Raw genomic sequence first — 21,006 nt, forward strand, 5'->3', positions numbered from 1 at the left:
GTGGGGAGGGTTGCACAACTCTGTGAATATGTTAGAAAACCACCAAGCTGTACATTTTAAATGGGTGAATTTTATGGGGGGTGTGTGTGTGTGAGGTATCAATAGAAAGGCCCAGTGGAAACTGAGTCTGCTGTCATCAGGGATTTCTATCCCTAGATGTTTCTGGACCCCACACTCTCCAATTTGTATCAGAAACACTCAGGGTAACCAGCTCCCTTGAGATTGTTCTCCCACCCACCATGTGTGGAACACATCTTTTCATTTGTCCTACCCCTCCCTCCTGGCATTGGAGGAATGTTTATCTGGTGCCAGTGTGTGTTGGCTGCATCTTTGGGCACCTTGGCATCTGACCTCTGGGGTCTTTCTTTCTGCAAGTCATTCCCATTTTGTGGACTCCCAGTTCTGTGACCCCCTGCACAGAGAACGATCCCCTGGACTTGCTGCAGGCTTCCTGTAAGGTGTTGTAGTGGGAAAGAATGGGAGCAGAGGGAGGGAGGGCCGTAGGGCCTAACACTCCTGCCCAGGACCTCCTCCCTCCACCCCCCACCACCCATATCTGGGAAGCCCTGGGGCACGGAGTAGAAAGTTTCCATCTCCCTCACCACATGCCCTCTTGCCCCCTTCTCACACCTCAAAACACCCAGACACCTGGGCGCAGGACACACATCCATCTGAAAGATGTTTAATGTATCTTAGGTTCAAGGTACACAAGTCAGGGCAGGTGCTAACTCCAGGAAAGTCACCTGCCACCCAGTCAGCCCCCTTTCCATTATAGTCAGGCCTCCCGTCCCAGAGCAGTGGAGCAGTGATCCTGGGATACCTAGCTCCTTTCCTGTTCAGGAAATAACGAGACAGTGCAGAAGGCCAGAGGCCACCATCTCCCCTCCTCACAAATCTCAGACCCAAGGATCTGAAAGGTCCAAAGCCAGACGCAGAGCAGCAGATCCCCAGAGTGATGCTGGCTAGGAAGCAGCCGTGACCCGAAGCCTGGCCCAACCCTGTGGCCTCAGTCCTGGAAATGGAGGAACTATTGCCCCAGAGACTGGCAGCAAAGGGAGGAAGATAAAGCAAGGAGTGGAGACAGATTCCCACTGCCCCAAACCAAATGGCTGTGGGTAGCTGAGCCAACAGGGCAGCAAAGCCTGCTGCACCTCCCAGCCCAGTCCCTCTGAGGACCAGCCCCTCGTGGAGCCTCACTGCCAGGGTACGGTCCTTTAGCTGACGCTAGGGCAGGGTGGAGTGCAGGACGGCCCAGTGTCAGCTGAGGAGAGATGCCCTTGCTTGGGGGACAGGAACTGCTCCCAGGATGACCCGCTGGGGAAGGGGCATCAGCTCCCCTTGTCTCTGGGCCTTGCCTCTAAAACGTCTAGACTGGGTCTTGAACCAGAGTTAGGGCCTTGTTGAAAGGGAAGGTGGCAGGAGTTTAGGAACAAGGAGGGTGGTGAAAAGGGTTCCTGTGAGGACCAGCCCAGGAGACCCTTCTGACCCGCCCCAAGGGAGCCCAGCTGCTACTTTCAGTCCAGGCTCCTCTAACCCCATGTCCGGTTGAGTGGGCTCCTCCGCCCATTGTGCAGGGAAGACTTCCAGGGGGCCTCTGGCCCCCTGCTCCTCCCCAAGTGTCTGGGCTACAGCCGGCCGCCTTTGTTGAAGTGGATGCACCAGTGGGAGTTGGCGGTGCCCGGGCTGAGATGGGTGTGGTCCTCGTGTCCCATGAGGGGCTGCAGCTCCTGCTGCCGGGGGATGTCAGCGCTGCTCTCACTGCGAGAACGGCCCGCCTTGGCCAGGCTCGGGGGGAAGGCGAAGCAAGAGCGAGGATCAGAGGAGAGGGGCAGCTTGAGAGGGGCCTGGGGCTCTTCTGGGGCCCGTGGGCGGGGAGGCAGGCGGGTCATCGTTGGGGCCTGAGTACATGGCGGGGATGCCAAGCTCTCCAGGGATGAGATGCTCTGGTTCCAGCCTGTCTGCATGTCCACGGGCACAATCTTGGTGGTTTCTGAGGACACGTAGACGGCCAGGTCCCCCTGCGCACTCTTCCAGGGCAGCTCCTTCTCCGCACAGGTTGGGGATGGGGGGATGATGCGTGGGCTGGGGCACACCTCAAGGCTCCCTGGGGACAGAGCACACACGCACTCATTGCCAATCCAGTGGACACTGTCTCAAGTATAAGCACAGAAGTTCATTTTGCAGTTGCCATGCAGCATCCATTTGTGCAGTTACTGGATGCACGCCTGGCCAAAGGGAAGCACCACAGCTGGGTCTGCTCCCCACTGTATCCCCAGCACCTAGCACAGGACTGAGCATGTAGCAGTTGCTCAACAAATACCTACTGAACAAATGAAAACAACTAGAACAAGACAAAGCGAGAGCAAGGCAGGAAAAAACCCATCTATGATCAGCCCTCAGCCAACTTGCAGTGCCAGGCTTAAACCACATCCTGCTGGGCCCCCGGCCCAGGGTGAGGAAGATCTCGAGGCTTGGCCACTGCGCTCCTTGCCTGAGTTCCTACCACAGCCCTTTGGTGGGACAGAGTCCAGGAGTCTGAGCTCACAAAAAATTAATAAACAGGCTAAAGCTGAGCCACAAAAGGGATGCCAGAGCACAGAGGATGTGAGCCGAGAATCCCAGAAGTGCTGGCAGCCATAACGGAAGGCTCAGCCACAGCATTATAGAAAGGCTGAGGCTCTGAAAGAGGAAAGCAGGGAAGAAGCAGCCCTCTGGCTATCTACCACCCCTTGATCTCCAAAGTCAAGCTCAGTACCTTGCATATAATAGGTGCTCAGTATGTGTCTGCTCACTGATAAAGTCCTGAGCAGTCCTGTGAACTTGACTTCAAATGCTCCATGTTATGAAATGTATTGATGCTGCGACTGAGAGTGAAACTACCTCCCTGGAATGCTGTATTAAATTTTAACAACAAAAAAACTTCAGTGTTCACCTTTAGAGGATGCCAGGTAACTATTGGTCTGAAAACTGATAAGGGAAAGGAAAAATTCAAGCATTTATCCATTCTTCCCTATATGAACTGTACCTCAGACTGACTAAGTAATTGATGAGGGAAGGCTTTTTTTTAAATACAAGAATTCCTGCTAATCAATGCAAACAAAAAATAGACATAGAATATCAGCATTGCGCAACCTGGAATGAACTGTTGGATGTGGCAGTGATGACCAGTGACTGCAAGACCACCTGATGAAAAACTGACAGGGACTTTGATAATGGGTGGCTCAGGCTAACAACAACTGAAGCCAATAGTCAATACTAACCTACAAAAAGAGAGACAGCCAGATGGTGTATGCTCCCTAGGGAGATGCAGTGGGAGGTATAACATCACCACCTATGGAGTATGCTTATCAAGTCTGATCTAGGTTTAATTACTGATTTGAAGGAAATATAAAGGTCAGTGAAACAGACATATTAAATGATGCTTAGGGGATGCAATCAGCAAAATCCAGACAAGGAAAGACGGGGACAAATAACCAAGTTATTTCAATAAATACAGTGCAAGGAAAGAAAGTATGGTGGGGGGACCTGTAAATCAGGGTTTTTCAAACTTGACACTGTCACAGGTAGGAGCAGAGACTTCGCTGTAGGGAGCTGTCCTGTGTGTTGTAGGGTGTTTTAACAACATCCTTGGCCTCTACCCACACATCACAGAGGTACCCTGCCTGCTGTGACAACACAAGATGTCTCCAGACAGTACCCTAGGGCAGGGGTCCCCAACCTCCAAGCTGGGGACCGCCACCTCCTGTCAGATCAGCAGCAGCACTAGATCAGAAACAAAGTGCACAATACATGTAATATGCTTGACTCATCCACACCCATCCCCCGTCCGTGGACAAAATGTCTTCCATGAAATCAGTCCCTGGTGCCAAAAAGGTTGGGGACCGCTGCTCTAGGGGATAAAATCACTATTACTACCTCCTTAAGAATCAGTGTTATAGGTTAAAAGAGACTTATCCACCAAATTTCATGTGTGGGTCTTTGTCTGGATTTTTATTTGAACAACCTACTGTAAAAATAAATGAAGACAATCAGGGAAATTTGAACACGGACTGATACCTGATAACAAAGATTTTGGATATGATAATGGTATTGTTATATTTTTAAGAAGGATCCTTATCTTTTAGAGATACTTGCTGAAGTATTTAGCAATAAAGTGGTATGATATTTGCAATTTGCTTCAAAAGAATCCAGTGAAGAGAGGGGCATAGTGAAGGTGTAAGTGAAATAAGATCAATTAGGAGTAGGTAATTATTGAAGATGGGTGGTAGAGAGATGGGAGTTTATTCTACTATTCTGTCTACTGTTTATTTTGAAATTTTCTATAATAGGATGTTTTTTAAAAGACAGCTGAGAATTCTTGAGCCAACTGGCAGTGGAAGTTAGCATTCTGAGTTCATTAGGTCTCCACATACGGAAGCACATATATGTTGGTTTTTATCTACAGTAGTGCCATTTTGATGAATGCAGGCTCCTCTCTCAGGTCCGGCTGCCATCCTTACTGGGGGCTGTACCTGAGGGCTGGTGTGCTGAGCATGGGTCACAGCGGAACCTGGTGTTAGGTTTGCTTGTCACCTTGTGTCTCTCGCCAGAGTGTAAAGGGAGGCAAGTGAAATGGCTGTGAGCTTTGGAATCAAATTCTGGTTCTGCTGATTTCTAGACAAGTCCCAAGTTCCTCTGAGCTCAGTTTCGCTATCTTGATTGTTGTGAGGATTGAATCAGATCATAGATGTCAGATGTCTGACATAAAAGAAATGCTGAGTAAATGCTGGTTGATGAATGAATGAGCAGATAGGTGGAGTGACTGTCTGGAGTAAAGGCCATCAGCAAAGGGGGAGGAAGCCAACTGCGTAGCTCCAGTTTGCTCCAGAGGGAGGCAGGCAGGAGGAAGCCATTACCTGAGACCTTGCCCTCTTGGAGAACCTCACTGGTGGCCCGAGCCACAAAGATGATCCCCTCGTCATCCTCCTTCTCTGTCTCCGAACTGTCGCTGTCCTCCTCCTCCTCAGACTCCACGGTTAAGATCACAGCAGCTAGACAGGGACAAGAGCTGAGTGGGATTGGCCAGTCCAGCAGCTGCCTCTTTGTACCGCCCGGAGCCCAACCCCTTGTCCATCTAGGCAGAGCCCCACTGTTGGTACAGACACCTATTTTGTCCTGTGGCTGTTACAGCACGGGCCTAGGGGGGTGGGGGAGCTTGAGAGGAAGGGGCGTGGGGCTCCAGAGCCCCAGGAGGCAACGAAAGACAGATCCTCAGAGGAAGCCATCAGGGAATCACACTTCCCGGCACCTTCATCTTCTCTCAACCCCAGATCCCATTGTCAACTGGAAGCATAAACATCTGGAAGGCTGGAAGGCCCATCAGTGTGCAGCTCTTCTAGGCCCCTGGTTTTACTGCAGGGACACTGGACCCCAGGACCCACCCATCCTTCAAGGCCCAGACCAGGCTCCATTTATGACACATTCTCTAGGTCCTCAGGGTCTGTAGCCTGGAGTTAACTCTCAGGTGTCACAGATGTCTAGTAACTGCTGAGACCTGTCCATCTAGTTCTAAGGGGAAGAGCCCCAGCTCATGACATTGAGTGCTGTGCAGAGGAGGTCCTTCAGGCTTCCAGTCGATGGGCCCCTGCCCTTCCCCTCCCCATCCCATCCTCACCACCACCCCACTCCCTGCTTGCCTGTGTCATGGAAGCCCAGGTCTCGAGGAGGTTTCCCGTTTGTAGCCTCAGTGTTAGCCACGCCATCCTTCTAAGGACCAAAAAAAAAAAAAAGTCCTAAGCCTCTTGCCCTGACTCCAAACCCCAATCCTGTCATCTGGTGGGGTCAACAAGAAGACAGGTCTTCCTGATGCCACACAGAAGGGAATCTGCGTCAGTTACAGTGGTTCTATCATCCCTTGACCCCCCACCCCCAGCAAGTGTTGTAGAGTCTGATGGCCCCAGCAGAGATGCTCAGTACATCAGCCTTGGCTGAATAAGAAATTCATGGAGTCCCCACACCCCTTCCCCAACAAGGAATCTGCCTTTTTCCTGCTCACTCCACCTCTGGTAGGTGGTCCTGCTGCCTTGGGCAGGTGACCACAAGAGGCTGCTCTCCCTCTGAAGGCTTCACCTTCCCCTCTGGGGATCCAGGAAGATGCAAAAGAGAACCCAAGCTGCTGCAGCCCCCAGGTCCCTGAGGCTGGATTCCAAAACCTGTGAGCTCAAAACTACATGCCATCAGCCTGCAGCTGCAAACAGGAGTCCTAGAGAAAGCACATGCCTTCTTGCGGCTGGCCTTGCGGGGTCGTGGCTTGCTCTTGGTGAAGCAGATGTTGTGCTTGGTGGACTTAAAGGACTCCAGCCGCCGCTTCATGTTCTGCTGGAAGACCTCCTTGTCCTGGCGCTCCTGTGCGTCCTCAGAGATGAAGTGGCGGCTGCAGCTGGCTTTGTACTGGCAATGACAGCCCCACCTTGCCATGAGGCTGGATGTCCTGCCTCCCACAGGAACCCCACACCACAGCCCCAAGTTCACCATTGCTCCTACCAGCCCGCTGTTTCCACAACTAGCCATGGAGTGAGAAAAAAAAAAAAAAATTAAAAATACAATAGAGACCCAGCCAAACTCTATATTCTCAGTTCTTTATCCCAGAACCTACTCCCTCAAATTTGGCTTTTCTTATCCCCTCTTGCCCTCTCCCAGTTTTCTCAGATGTGAAGTGACAAGACACAGGGGATCCTGTGTCCTGTCCTCAGGGCTACCATGAAACCAAGGCAGGCTTTTCCTTCTTTGCACCTCAGTTATCTGAGCCTAGTCCACATGCCTGGCCCATTTGCCTTGTGACAACACAGGACTCTGTCCAGCTGGCCCTCCCCACTTGGCCCTTTCTGCAGCTACCGCCATGACTCCTCAGGCTGCAGGAACTTCCATGACTATCTCTTGTGCCCAGTTCAGTACCACTCCCATCATCTGCTCTTTCCAAGCCTTCCTCCTGTAAAGACCAAGCCCACTACACTCTCAGCTAACCTGTCTCCACCTCTGGCCGTGACTGCTTAGCAGCCTTTTCATTACCTCCTGGTAATTTCCCGAAGTACCACCCATGTATTCCCAATCATTCTTGTCCTGCGGCACACCCCCAGGCTGGTCTCTTTCCTTTACCCTTCATATTTTCTGCTTCCCTGAGCCAGATCTAAGAATCCCCTCTAAGTCTCCTCCCAACTTCCCTCTTCTACACACTGATGCAGGGTGGGTGGGTGCAGAAGCCCAGCTCCTTCACAGGGCTCCTCACTCCCCACTCCCCACCTCCATCAGTTCCCTTCTCTCCATCAGTTCCCCCCTCCCAGTCCTCCACTCTTGCATCTTCAATCTTTCCCTGGCCACCAGCCCCTGCCTCTGCTTTTAGACCTGTTCCTGCCCTTACCTCCTTGAAAAACGCCTTTCCATTGACACCATTGCCTTGCTTTTACTGCTAAACCTTTACACTTACATTCTGACACTTCCCCTAGTACCCATTAATTCCTTGAATGTCAGAAATACAGCTGGGATGGGAGCAAGGGGGGTTGCCTGACTGCAGCACCACTGTGCAGCTTTCTGACCAGTCATCAGTACCTTGGCCTCTGGTTAGGCAACATTCGTGCAAAGTCCAGCCCTCCTCTTGCCCCAGGCCTCCGAGACAGCTCTGAAGGGCATCAGCTACTGCCCCTCCAAGGGCTCCTTCTCTCTCCTCCTCTGCTGGCTCCCCTCCCTTTTCTTCCATGTGCATTCCCCAGCATTATCCTTGGCCTCCTCTCTCATCTCAATGCCCTCCCCAGTGAAAGTATCAACTCTCTCAGCGCCAGCCAACCCAGTGATAAATCTGTGCTTCCCAGACACCAGCCATCAGACCAGCTGCATTTCAACCCCCTCAAGGGGCTTATTAAGAGCAGATTCCTCATCCCACTCCACTAGTCAGACCCTGCAGGAGGTGAAGCCAGGAATATGTATTCTAGTAAGCTCCCCAGGAGATTCTGATGTAGCCAGGCCAGGAAACCTCTGCTGTAGATTGCTTCCAAATCTTTTTATCTCCAGCCTGTCTGTCTCTTTTAAACTATAATCTTGTGTTTCTAACTGTATACTAGACACTTCTGTCTCTAATGATATTTCTGTGAAGAACATGAGGAATTATGGATTGTGTGCTGGCATAACTAAGTGGATTTAGAACTGGTTGAGTAACCATACCCCCAAAATTCTTGATCCAGGTCAGTCTGGAGGAAAGTCTTTAGTAGCAGACCACAGGGCTCTGTCCTCAGCTCTATCATGTTCATTTTTATGTTGATTTTGATGAATACAGAGTTAACAGGCTTAACAGAATTTTATATGATGGGAATCTGAGGAGATTTTTGGTGACCAACATGGGATCCAAACGATGGAATGATGGGCTAAATCAAATAAAATGACATTTAACAAGGATAAGCACAATCATAATCCAGTTTTTTTTTTAGTCGACTACACAAGAACAGGTTGGACCAAACCCATTGACCAATCTTACATACACACACACACATCAACAGCCCGCCAATCATTAGGTATCAATACTTCCTAATGTTATATAATAAGAAATACATAGCACAGCTATCAAATGTTCCTGAATACAACCAGGCCTCTCGATTGAACTACCAAGAAATACAGGGTACCAAGGATAACATGTCAGATACCACCTCTGGAATACAATCAGCAAAATTGGTAAAATGGAGAATTTTCTAAGACGATCTATCCAGTTTCTTTAGTAAATAAAAAGGAGGGAAAAAAGGAAGAAGAAACTATTACAAATTAAAAAAAAAAAAAAAGACATACTTACTAAAAGTGCAAAGTGTGGACTTTATTTGGATCCTGACTTGAACAAACCAGATGGAAAAAGATATGTATTGAACTCTGGCTGGATATTTGAGGTGATGTGAGAAGGAGTCACTGTTACTTGTTGTATGTGGTAATGGTACTATGGCTTTTTTGAAAAAAAAAAAAAAAAAAGAATTATTGCCACCTAGAGATACGTATGGAAATATTTAGAGATAATATGCTGTCTGGAGTTTGCATTAAGATTAAATAAAGTGTAGATAGGGTGTAAGGGGGAATTATTGGAGCTGAATGATGGTTAAATGAGTTTCTTTATTCTCTCTAGTTTTGTGAATGACTGAAATTTTCTATAAGAAAAAGTAAACAAAACCAAAAAACAAACAAAAGCTCCACAAGTTGGATGAGACAGGGTTTCACAGTCATTAACTGAGGAAGACATGGGGAGTAGGTTGCCTGATTGTACGAACAGTGTGAGGTCTCAGGGTGATGAGCCAGAGCTGGAGGGATCCTGGGCTGCGAGAAGAGAAAGGCAAGTTCCATAACTAGAAAGGTTAAAGGTCCCCTGTGCCTGGTCCTGGCCAACCACAACTAGCATAGCACCTCCATCTGGGGCCTCTTTGGCCACGGCAGTGAAAGCCTGGAATCCTAACCACTAGTCCACCATAGAATTCCTAGGGGCCTCATTTTTAACGGCTGAAGAAGACACACCAGGGACAGAAGCTGCTGGCCTGAAGGCAAGAAGGCCTCTGTGTGGAAGGAAGCTGTTTTGACATCTTTGCAGGCTTTTGCTCTGCAGAGGTGCAGAGAGTCAAATCAGGCCCAGAGGGAGCAAATTAAAGGGAAAGAATTCCCGTCTCTGTAGAAACGGCCTTGACTGTTAAAGCTGCCAAGAATGGTCACAGCTGGCTTCTCATTTCAGAAAGGTTCAAGGTAATGGCTTGCTGCCCCCTTGCGGGGTTGCCGCGGATTCCTGCCTGGATGGGTTGGGCCTTTCCAACCCCGAGGCTTCACAACCTGAATGGGACTCACTCAAGTTACCTAAACTGGATGTCAGCCTCCCCCAGGTTAAGCTGCACCCACAGGCCTCCTTGGCACTCCTGCTTCTGTCTGTGACCCCCATCAAGCCCTCTATACCTCCTCTCCCCTTCCTGGCAGATTTCACAGTCCTCTGTGCCCCTCTTCCTTCCAGCCACCCAGCTCTAATCCGCAGTGTTTCACTCCAGCTTCCCAACTGGCTCTCCCGGCCTCTCAACTCACCCTGTCCAATTAGATCTGCTCTCTGCTACCAGAGAAGACATCCTTAAACCATCCTTGTAACAGGCCAACCTTTCTCAAAACAACAACAAAAACAAAACTAAAGGTTATAACCAACAAGATGAAGCCCATGCTCTTCAACCGGGCATCTACAGCTCTCCACAAGCTGGTGCCAGTTGCCTCTTGAGTCTTGGATCGCGGCCTCCCCAGACCTCACTCCCCCTCAGGACTCAGAGGCCCTGCCTGCTCTCACCCTGCGGCGCGGCTTGTAGAGGCCTCCGCAGAGCAGATGGTGCATCACCGCGTCCTCCCGGTCCCGGCCACTACGCACTGTGTCAATCACCTGCAGATCCAGACACGCTCCACTGCCACTCTCCCTCCTGCGGGCGGTGGGAACACGTGTGCTGGGGAGGGGCTGGGAGGCGCGGGCCAGGGGAAGGGCAGAAGCAGAGGTGCTCAGGGTCTTCCCCAGAAGGGATTCAGAGAGAGGGCCCAGTAGGAAGGAGCGTGGGGAAGCGGGAGAGGGCTCCAGGACTTACAGCAGGTTGGTGACGGAGGTCTCTGCCACAGAATTGCGGCTGGGCATGGAGGGCAGAGTGAGCCCAGTGGAGGACAAGACATGGCCTCCCTGCCGGGGCCATGTCAGAGGTCAGATGGCAGTCAGATGAAGGTGGCGCAGACAGAGGGGAACAAAAGGAGTAACACTGGTTAACACACTTTGCTCTCGATGTTCCAGGGACTGCGCTAGGTGCTTTTTTGTACTGCACCCACAAAACTCTGTGACAGAGGTACTCTTTCTGTCGCTTTCTTTCAGTTGAGGAAACCGAAGCTCAGAGAGGATAAACGACTTACCCAAGGTCACAAGCCTGAGATGATAAGAATCTGAACCACGTCTGCTGACGCCAGAGTCCAGCTGTCTCCCACCTTTCTGCACTGCCCACTAGACTCTAAATGTCAGCGTCAGGCCGGGCTCGTTCCTGTAGCTGCCACTTCACAAGTCCATGGAGTCTACTGGGAATTTCCAACTCCCTGCTCAGGGCCTGCCTGCCTGCTTCCTGCCTTGCCCTGCTGGCCACCCGCCCATTCTCCATTGTCTGCTGACCCACCTGATCCACGAAGCTGATGGCGTCCCGGATGTTGAGTCTGTAATACACATCCCAGATCTGGTCCCGGATGCGGTAGGCTGAGCGCCGCATCAACAGCTGACTCAGGTACTTCTTATCAAACTGCTCCCACCTACAGAGGATGCCAGGGCCCGTCCTGAGTGCTGGCCCTTCCTCAGACAGGGCCGGGGCACCGCCAGTGCGGGGCCCACATCTCTTGATGTGGGCATCGGTCAGGGAAAATCTGGAAGCTGGTCCCTGCCCTTACTGAACTGACAGCGCCTGACATTGACGAAGTTATGACATGTAACTATAAAATCGCAACCATGACAGGAACTACAAAGGATAATTATAGAGTATAATGGGGATTTGTCCTAGTCAGGGAAGCCTCCCTAAGGACTTGATGCCTGTGGTAATATCTGAAAGATGAACAGAGAGGTTAAGGAGGCGAGATGGAGGGGAGGGAATGTTCTAGTAGAAAGAATAACGTGCAGAGGTCCCAGTGGCCAGGGCAGGGGGAGCATGGTGGGTCCTGAGTTTCTAAAACAGGGTTCATTTCATTGGCAGGCCGAGAGTCAAAGTCACAGCGGACCACAAGGCGGCTGGAGTCTGGAGGTGCCAGACCACGCAGTGCAGGGCCGGGCAGGCCTCACTGGGGAACCTTATCTTATCCTAAGAGTACAGGGACACCAGCACTGCCTGAGGGGCTTCAGGGACAGGTCACCCAGCCTGCGCCTTGATGTGACCCTTCTCAGAAGTGTGGCATGTCCCCCATGCTGCCCTGGCTGGGGGTGGTGGGGAGGGGGTGCTTCTGCTGCTGCTGAAGGAGCCTGGGGGCAGCTCCCTCACCTGTCCCTCCAGTAGTGATAGCCATGGTGCCCCACAACGTCCTCCACTGCAGCCAGAATGTGGTCAAAAGTCTAGAAGGGGGGTGGGTAGGGGGACCGGATCAGGACTCTGCTCAGAATAGGAGAAGGGAGAGAGGGACAGGTGGGGGCATGGGGTTCTGGTACCCACGTGCTCATGCAGCTCCTGGTTCAGGGTGGGTTTGTGATGCTCACTCCTCTTCACCTTCAGCCACTTGACCAGTGGCTTGATGGTCAGGCCCTATGGACAGGCAGCCGGTGAGCCCTGCCCTGGCCAATTCTCTGCTGCCTTTCTCTCCCTGCAGTTAGGCTTCAGCTTCCATATCTCCACCTCACTGCCCTCAGAGTCTGGGAAGTCAAGCCCCTGCAGCCCCCAACAGGAAAAGGAGCCCCTCTCCCATAGGCTCCAGGCCTCCCCAGGGCCTGCCAGACCCTCTCCCCATCCAGCCTCCTGGGTGCTCCCACCTGCACGATGACTGTGAAGAAGACCACCACAATTGTGGTGGCTACAAAGTAGTCCTTGGCAGGGACCTTGGTCCTGTCCAGGAGGATGACGAGAGCGAAGGCCACAGCCCCCCGCAGGCCCCCATAGGACATCACCACCTGGTCAATCTTGTCCAGAGGGACCAGCCGGAACTGATTCAGCACCCACGTCTGCAGGACTACGCCTACAGCAGGAGGGAGGCCAGTGGGACCAGGGTGTTGGGAGTGGAGGGCACTGGCTGCAGCTGGCACCCAGTATCAGGGCTCAGGTCTGAAGGGCTGGGAGGGCTGAGCAACACTGGGAGGACAAGGATGTGGACTCAGAGGGCGAGATGAGCTGGGGTGGGGGGCAGGGGCAGGGGAGATAGGAAAGCAGAGGGTTCCAGCTATACCGAGGGCTCGGAAGAACAGGATGAAGAAGAGGGTGCCCAGCACCAGCCCAGAGTCCCAGGCCCACTTGGAAGAGTCCACGGCCGAGATGCCGAGCAGCATGAAGATGACGGTCTCCGCGCAGCTGGCTAGAGTCTTCATGGTGTACTTGACAGCTGTGCGGGACTTATGGGAGATGTTGGCCTCCACATACTTCTTACAGCCCAGGCCACACATAGTCACCCTGGGAGAGGAATGGAGAGTCAGGGCGATGAGGAGGGGCCGCAGGAAGCACAGCCTCTGGGGTCTGAGCATGCACAGGAGAGGATGCCCGTCACAGGATGTCAGACTCAGAGCCAAAGTGCAGCGAGGCATGGAGCCCGTCCCAGGCTGGTAGTGGTAGTCCTGGGCTAAAAGGGTCGGAATCGCCAGGCTTCCCACTCAGTGCCTTCTGGAGGGGAAGGCAGGGAAAACATGATCTGACTGGCACAGACTGCCTGAAGTACCTTTCAGAGTTCTGTGACCACCAGAGCCATGGCACCAGGCCTCAAAGTCCACGTTTGGCTCAGCCCACACACCCCAGAGAACACTTTGCTGCTAAGTCGCTTCAGTCGTGTCTGACTCTATGCGACCCCATAGACAGCAGCCCACCAGGCTCCCCCATCCCTGGGATTCTCCAGGCAAGAACACTGGAGTGGGTTGCCATTTCCTTAGGCACGGGAAAAATGGGTTCTGGGGGCCCAGGACAGTTCTAGAAGTGGGTCCTGTAATGTTCCCTGAGGTTTAGTGTCTCCCCTGGGAAATTTGAAGCTCCCACTCAGGGAAACCTATAGACTTCTCAAGGTCCTGCTTCTGTCTGTGTGAAGGGCAACCATCTCCAGCGCCCCCTCCCAGCTGCCTGCGTGCTCGGCGCCCACAGGACTCACGCAAGAATGGCAGAGAGCGAGGCCATTTCAGCGGTAAGGTAGGCTGCGTAGGCGAGGAGGAAGACCAGCAGCGGCTCGATGATGCGGACCCGCTTGGTGAAGCGTGTGGTCAGGGCCAGGAGGAAGGCAAAGACTAAGCCCACGGCTGCCCCGCCCAGACTGACCACAAACAAGGAGGCTGGGGGAGGAGTGGGTTGTCAGCATGACCCCTGGCTGGGACCCCTCCCGGGCCAACAAGACTGCTGCCTGGCGGGGAGTGGAGAAGGATGCCCACCATGCTCCCCAGGGGTCAGGAGTGCAGGAAAGCCCCTCCTTCTCGGGTTCTCAGGGCCCTGTTTCTCCGTGGAGGAGGGAAGGGAGGAATGAGGCACCCCAGCAGCATCCTCTGTCCAGACGCAGTGGGGGAGGGGCTCAGCAACCCGAGGGAGGCAGCCTCCAGCGCCCGCCGAGAAGGGGGAGATACTGACCGACTCCCTTCAGGTAGTCAGTGGCCCGCACGTTGGCAGAGCCCATCTCCACAAAAGAGTTGCAGACCTTGTACAGCACCTGAGTGAGAAGTGGTGCATCAGGAGTGATGATGGGGGAAGGCGGAGACCAGATTTCTTCCCCAGGGGATCTGGGGAAGGGTCTGAGCCTGGTCAAAAGCATGGCAGCGTGGGGTCGAGCAACGGCAGCCCACTGTGCACTCTCACCACGGTGACTGCATCGTTGAGCAGGGACTCGCCAAAGACGATGATAAAGAGGGTCTCGTTGACATGCACCTCCTCAAAGACAGCCAGCACGGCCACGGGATCCACTGCTGAGATGAGGCTCCCAAACAGCAGGAAGTCCAGCAAGCCAGCCTGCACTCTAGGGGCTTTCGAGGGACAGCAGACGGTGAGGTACTGAATTGCCTACAGCAGCCCCAGCAACAGGCCCAGACTGTTGAAACAAGGATGCCCTGAGAGGACTTGGGACGGTGAAGAGCGCGTCAGCCTGCAGGTCAGGAGACCTTAGGTCCTGAGCCTAAGGACTGTCTTTGCCACTTACCCGCTCTATGACATGGGCACTGTCACTGCCACCTGACTTCTCATAAGCCATACCTCCTCATATGCCTGCCTGACAAGACTGCTGCAGAAATCAAGCAGGGAAATGGCTACAAAAGCTCTGTGTAACCTGGAGAGCTAAGATGGCACTGACAAGAAAAAACTGAGCAACAGCAATAATAACCACCATCAGGTGGAAATAGGCTGCTGACTGGCTTTATTAGGAGAACAAAAGAGTGCCTTCTCCCACATCGTAGTTCTCAGCCTAAGGAAGGCAACATGCACAATTTTTAGCAGGAGCGGGAGGGGCTATCCATCCATGACGGCTGAATACAGTATGAAAAGCACCCACCACTGGTGGGACTCGAACATCCTGTGCAATCTCTGTGAACCTCAGTTTCCACTTCTACATACTCAGAATAATCATAATGTCTACCTCAGAAAGTTCCTTATTTAACCAGTGCCTAATACATAGGCACAGAGTCGGACATGACTGAAGTGACTTAGCAGCAATACATAGTAAGCACTCAGTAGTTATTACCTATTACTAGGATTACTATGATTATGGTCTGATGTTCTCCCCTCCCTTCCTGCACCCAAAGAGTTCACTGAACCCATAGGAAAACCAGGTTGGAGACCTGAGTGGAAATTGCAAACCTCCCCTTGCCCCTGGGAAGAAGTCTGAATTATCAACTTTCAAGGTTGAATGGGTTTGGGGCCCAGAAAATGAGAAAGAAGGGAGCAGAACAGGGCAGCCTGAAGGCAAAGAGCTCAGTAAAATGACCCTCTCCTGCTAACCTTGGACCTGATATCAAATTAGTTTAAGGGCCTCTATTTCCTTGTCCATTAAATGGGATAAATGATACCCCCAGCAAGGTTGATATGAAGAGCCAGTGGTATGAGCAAAGAGAGAACACCCAGTGTAGTGTCTTGCATTCTGCAGAATATGATATGTATTTATTAAAATAATAAAAACAGAAAACCACCCTGATGTGACCTGGGCAGAGCCCTCAAAGGGATGTTGAGCTGTGCCTCAGGGGAGCCAGGCTGGCAGTGTGGTAACAGAGGGCAGGAGGAAGCAGGTGGTAATGCAGGCTTCCCAGCCTTGGCAGCCCATGCACAGCTGAGAGCCAGGCCCCTACTCAGCTGTCATCTGCAGAAGCCCAGACTCATCTGGCAGGGACCTAAACCAAGGCTGCAGGCCCATCTGGAGCACTGCCCCGTTGGGAAGGACCTAAGATGGAGGTCTCAGGGCATGGCTCTCGTCAACATAGGATCTTCAGAGCTGGAGGAGAAGGGAGCTGGGTGAGGAGTCTGGCAAAGCCCCCCACGGCTGGTCCACATTTTAGAGTCACTCACCCACAAGTCCAGCCTGCTGCAGGCCCCAGAGGGCAGCACCCGTTGTGAAGGCATTCCAGAGTGTGCCCACCACGGCATAGGTGAGGATGGCACCCAAATTGTCAAAGAACAGCCGGCTGGGCATGAAATAGCCCGAGTCCAGCACAATAGGAGGCAACAAGAAGAGGAAGAAGGTGCCTGGCTCCAGCTGGTACTCCGCTTTCTTGGCTACAGCCAAGACAATGCCCCAGTGCCAGTCCCAGCAAAATCAGCAGACAGCTCTCGGGGACCAGAGACGTCACCTTCCGAGACAAGTGAAACACTACAACACAAGAATAGGGCAGGAGGTGTCATCAATTTATGAAGCACGCACGCGTGCGCGCACACACACACACACACACACACACACACGCACGCGCGCGCGCGCGCACTGGCCTAAAGCCTTCCAGTCTTAGATATTTATTCAAGGTCAGGACCCCCAATCCTGGGACCAAGGAAGAAGAAATTCAGGACTGCTAGAATCTCCGGCCTCCAGAGCTTCAAACTCTCCACTGCAGCCACAGTTGTCTGTTTCTTAGTGCTCCTGTCATGGTAACCTAGGTCTCTGCTTACTTTTTCCACTTCTAAAAATACCCCATCCTCTCTACTGTCATCCTCAAAGGACCTCACCTTTTTCTGCTCTCCCTTATCCATTGTCGTTATTTGAACCTCAGCAAATAGTAGGTACATTTTTATGCATAACATAGTTGTAAAAATCAGGGCCTGTGGAGTCAGTCTCCCTGGGTTCAAAGCCTAGCTCTTTCATTTACCAGTTCTGTGACTTGGAAGCAAATATCTTCACTTTTTTTTTTTTAATTGTTGGGCCGGGTGTTAGTTGCAATATGCAAAATCTCCAGTTGCAGCTTGAGGGGATCTAGTTTCCTGACCAGGGGTGGAACCCAGGCCCCTGACACGAGGAGCTCGGAGTCTTAACACTGGACAGTCAAGGAAGTCCCAGTCCCTTTTTGACTTGCAATTTTTTTCATCAGTAAAATGAGAATAAAGACAGTACTGATCTTGTAGGGTTGTTGCAAGGTTTAAGTAAGACGATCTGCTCAAAAGCAGTTAGCCCAGCGCCTTGTAGTAAATACTCTATAAATGTTACCTTTTATTCTATTATTGTGTCCTGCCCTAGACCATAATGCATATTATACCTCCTAGGAGTACAGCAGATCTCTTAGCCCTGTGTGCTTTTTCATTATGTAGGCTCACTAAGGGCTCAGTAGTTTTACAAGCAATAGACTTAGCAGTTAGACCTCCAGTTCTTCTTGTGGCTCCATCCTATCCTAATTGTGTGATCTCAGGCAAATTATTTAAATTCCTGAACTTCAATTTCTTCTCCTGTAATATGGGGAAGAATAACCTTCACAGGGTGAGGATAAAAATGATATAGTGTGAATGTGCCTAGCAGAATGTCAGACACATAATAGAATCTCAACAAATGTTAATTCAATATGATTCTGGGGGAAAGTAATAACATATCTGACCCTTGGAAAGAAGAGGAGGTATGGAATGATTTTCTAGCACTATCACCACTCCTATCTTTGCCTCATCATATACTCTTTGGGCTTTCGATTGGGCCCTGGGCCAGGTGAGCTCCTCTCCCCAGACAATGCTTGGAGTGGTGGGTAGTGAGGGATACCTTGGTGTTAGGCTGTATGAGACGCAATGCTAAGACAGTGCCCTTTGGAAGCTGTACCCAGAGAGCCTAGGACAGTGCCTGGCCTGTGGTGGGATCTACCTAAATATTTGGTGAATAAAAGGGAAAGAAAAATCCTAGCAATGAAGCTGGGGGATGGTATTTCTGAACATTCTACCTCTCTCTCCCCACCCCTAATCCCTAGGATGTTTTTTTCTTTTTTTCGTTGATGAGAAAAAGGCTCTCTTCAACCTCTTCAACCTCCATAGGAGATGTCATCCAAGCTAGAAAAAGAACTATGATTTATGGGGAAAACTACAGCCATTGCTGCAAACCCTAAATAAGACAGGAACTCTCCACCTGGCAGACTTCTCAGCAGACCCAATTTTGGTTCCCAGATCTGAGGCTCCTCCCACCTTGCTCTCATTGCTGCCAGGCCCTAAGGTGAGCTCAGCCACAACTCTCCCCACACTCAGCCCTACCTTTGGTCCCCCTTTCCTCTACTTCAGGGACCTTATTCCATCCTTATCTCCAGAGCATGCATTAATCCCAGCACTGCAATCCAAAACCCTTCACAAAAGCCTGTTCTCTGACAGAACTAGGCTCCTTGAAGGCATTTCAAGCCCCGTTTTCCATTATTAATGGGCTGCCACGGCAGAGTGGAGAGCTCCTCTGTTCCTGCCCAGCCCCTACTCCCAACTGTGTCCCTGGGGGAAGGGGGGCAAACTCTAGACGGTGCGATTCCTATGTGAAGACTGTACTGGTGAGACTGGGAGTACAGGCTGTGCCAGCTTAGATGGGGAGTGAGTAGCAACGGCTCAGCTATAATTAGTCACCCCTACAGCGCAGTCTGCACAACAGGGAGAGGGAGGAGGGTCTCTGGTGGGAGGAGGGACCTCTGGCTGCTCAAAAGTGGGGAGGAAAGGGCAGAGGCAAGGAAAAGCAGCTCTATTCAAGAAAAGGAGTCTGAAGCACAGCCCTCAGTACTGTGCAGACTGAAGGAAATTAGATGTGTGAAAGCCTCTAGGGCAGGCAGCACATAGTAAGGCCCTGCTGGGCCAAGAAGGAGACATCTTTAGGGGATAGAGGCGGGTAGAGGAAAAGTGACATTTTAGCATCCCAAGAGAATGGGCATTTGGAGGTGGCCTGCAGGGAAGGCTGCTTCCTCGGGACCAGGATGCTGGGGTTTGCCAGAGAATACCATCCCCTCAATGACCCACACGCCCTGACTGCTGACAGGGGCTGGGGATTGGTGCAGGGGAGCCCAGACCAAAGAGCTGACTGCAAGAAGAGGGGAAAGAGAGGGCAAAGTAGGCTAGGGATAGGGTTGGAGAGCGCTGGGGCGGCCCTCTGAGAAGGCAAATCCTCAGGGCTCCCACGCGAGAAGGGGAGGAGGGGGATCCACAAGAGGAGGCGCAGAAACAAGGTGAGATCCCGGATTTGCGGAATCGGAACCTAAAGTCGGGGCACTCTGCAAAAACCTGGCCCGGATTTGGGGACTAGGGGTTGGGGGCGGGTCCGCTGCCCGCCGCCGGCCCTGGCGCACGCACACACGCACTCACCGATTTTAGCCAGGCTGGCCACCAGGATCCAGAGGGCTACCAAGTAGGGCGCCTCCACCTCGTGCCACTGCCAGCGGAAGAGCGCCAACCCTGGGGGAGGCTCACCCGGCGACCCCGGCTCCTGGGTGGGCTCTTCGGTTGCTCCTGCCCCCGTCAGGGGCAACCCGAGCAGCGGCAGTGCGGCGCGCAGCATCCTGCCGCCTGCCTAGCAGCCCTCCAGGCACCGCACGGCCGCCGGCCCCGTGTCGCCGCCGCCGCCGCCGCCGCCTACCGGCCTCCCCCGCGTCACAGGCACGTGGGGTCCGCTCCCCCCAATCCCGGCTCGGATACCCCCAACCCAGGTCCGGACTCCGAGACCCTGTCCCGGGCGTCCGTAGTCCGGACGCCTGCCCCTCCGCTCTAAACCAGTCTCGACTCTGGAAATCCCCCAGTGCATCCCTCCCCCACAAGCCCTGCAACCTAGTCCTTCAAGCCCGCTCCCTCAAACCCTCCCCAAATCTCCCCCGATCCGTATTCAGAGCTGTGAGCGGCCACAGTCCCCAAGGGGCACCAACGGGTCGCACCCGCCAGCGGCGACAGCCAGTCGCGGGAGTGACGGGGGTCTTCTGGATGGCGGGGTTCAGGCGAGAAGAGGGCGGCCCCGCCACCGAGAGTGCGGTCGGCGACAGGCAGACGGCCAGTACAGAGGCCGCGGACCCCGACGCTGCCCCGTGCAGACTGCAGGGGGCAGTGCGCCGTCGCCTTCAGCTCAGCCCTCTGGAGCCTACGACCCCTGCGGGCCCCGCTCTCAGACCAGAGCTGCGCACGCGCACTAGGCCCTTTTTAGAAAGCTGTGAGGGATAACTGTCCCCATCGTCCCCAGAAACCCCAAGGTCCAGATTGGGCCGAATTCATCTCAGGCTGAGGAGGACTCTCCTCCTCTTCATTCACCAAATCGAGGGGCAACCGCCCTCCCTTTCCTCTAAATCAGTGAACTCTTCTCACCCTTTCCATGAGACAATGAAGAGAACGTTTCTTCTTCCCTAAACTACGAAAACCCCAGCCTATCGATTCCCTTCAAACTAAAAGGAATTCACTCAACCTTTTTCCCAAACCTGAGGGGGCATTCGGCTTATCCCGCCCTAAACTGAAAAGGACCGTTTCCCCTTTTCATTGAAGTATAGCCCATCCCTGTTCTTCCCCCAAATTGAGGGGAATCGGAATCGATTCTAGGTAGTGTTCTACCTAGCGGCCAAACTGAGTCTTTCTATCCTTTTCCCAAAATTAAGAGCACCCGTCCCTCTTTCTTCTCCAACTAAGGGTAAATCATCCCACCTCCTCCTTTGAATTGAGTGTAATCTATTTTCACTTCTTGCTCCAAACTGAAAGGGACCCATCTCCTTGCTTCCTCCAAATGAAGGACGCCCATCCACTTCATACCTCAGCTGAAAGAAATCAGGACCTTCTAGTCCCTAAACCTAGGCGGACCTGGCGGGCCACGATCTGAAGAAACTTCCACCCCATCTTGCCCTAGCAGTCTCTCAAGAGAGCACAGCCTCACCGCCCCCAAGCCCAAAGAAAGCCTCTCGACGCTCTGCGCGTTCTCGCAGTGGGT

General features: G+C 52.6%; 1 protein-coding gene across 1 annotated transcript; it reads right to left on the reverse strand.

The window, feature by feature from the left end:
- Positions 1-672: 672 nt before the first annotated feature.
- SLC9A5 (solute carrier family 9 member A5) lies at positions 673-20,975 on the reverse strand. Its single transcript, XM_070388232.1, is given in 17 exon segments — positions 673-2,104; positions 4,896-5,030; positions 5,676-5,745; positions 6,259-6,429; positions 10,316-10,442; positions 10,602-10,690; positions 11,169-11,298; positions 12,015-12,085; positions 12,183-12,272; positions 12,497-12,699; positions 12,907-13,127; positions 13,810-13,987; positions 14,277-14,355; positions 14,502-14,665; positions 16,194-16,420; positions 16,422-16,494; positions 19,413-20,975. Coding segments are annotated over 17 exon segments (2,700 nt in total). The 5' UTR covers positions 19,606-20,975; the 3' UTR covers positions 673-1,625.
- Between the last annotated feature and the right edge of the window lie 31 nt (positions 20,976-21,006).

Source organism: Bos mutus, chromosome 18 (assembly GCF_027580195.1).
Source record: "Bos mutus isolate GX-2022 chromosome 18, NWIPB_WYAK_1.1, whole genome shotgun sequence".
NCBI classification, from domain to species: Eukaryota; Metazoa; Chordata; class Mammalia; order Artiodactyla; family Bovidae; genus Bos; species Bos mutus.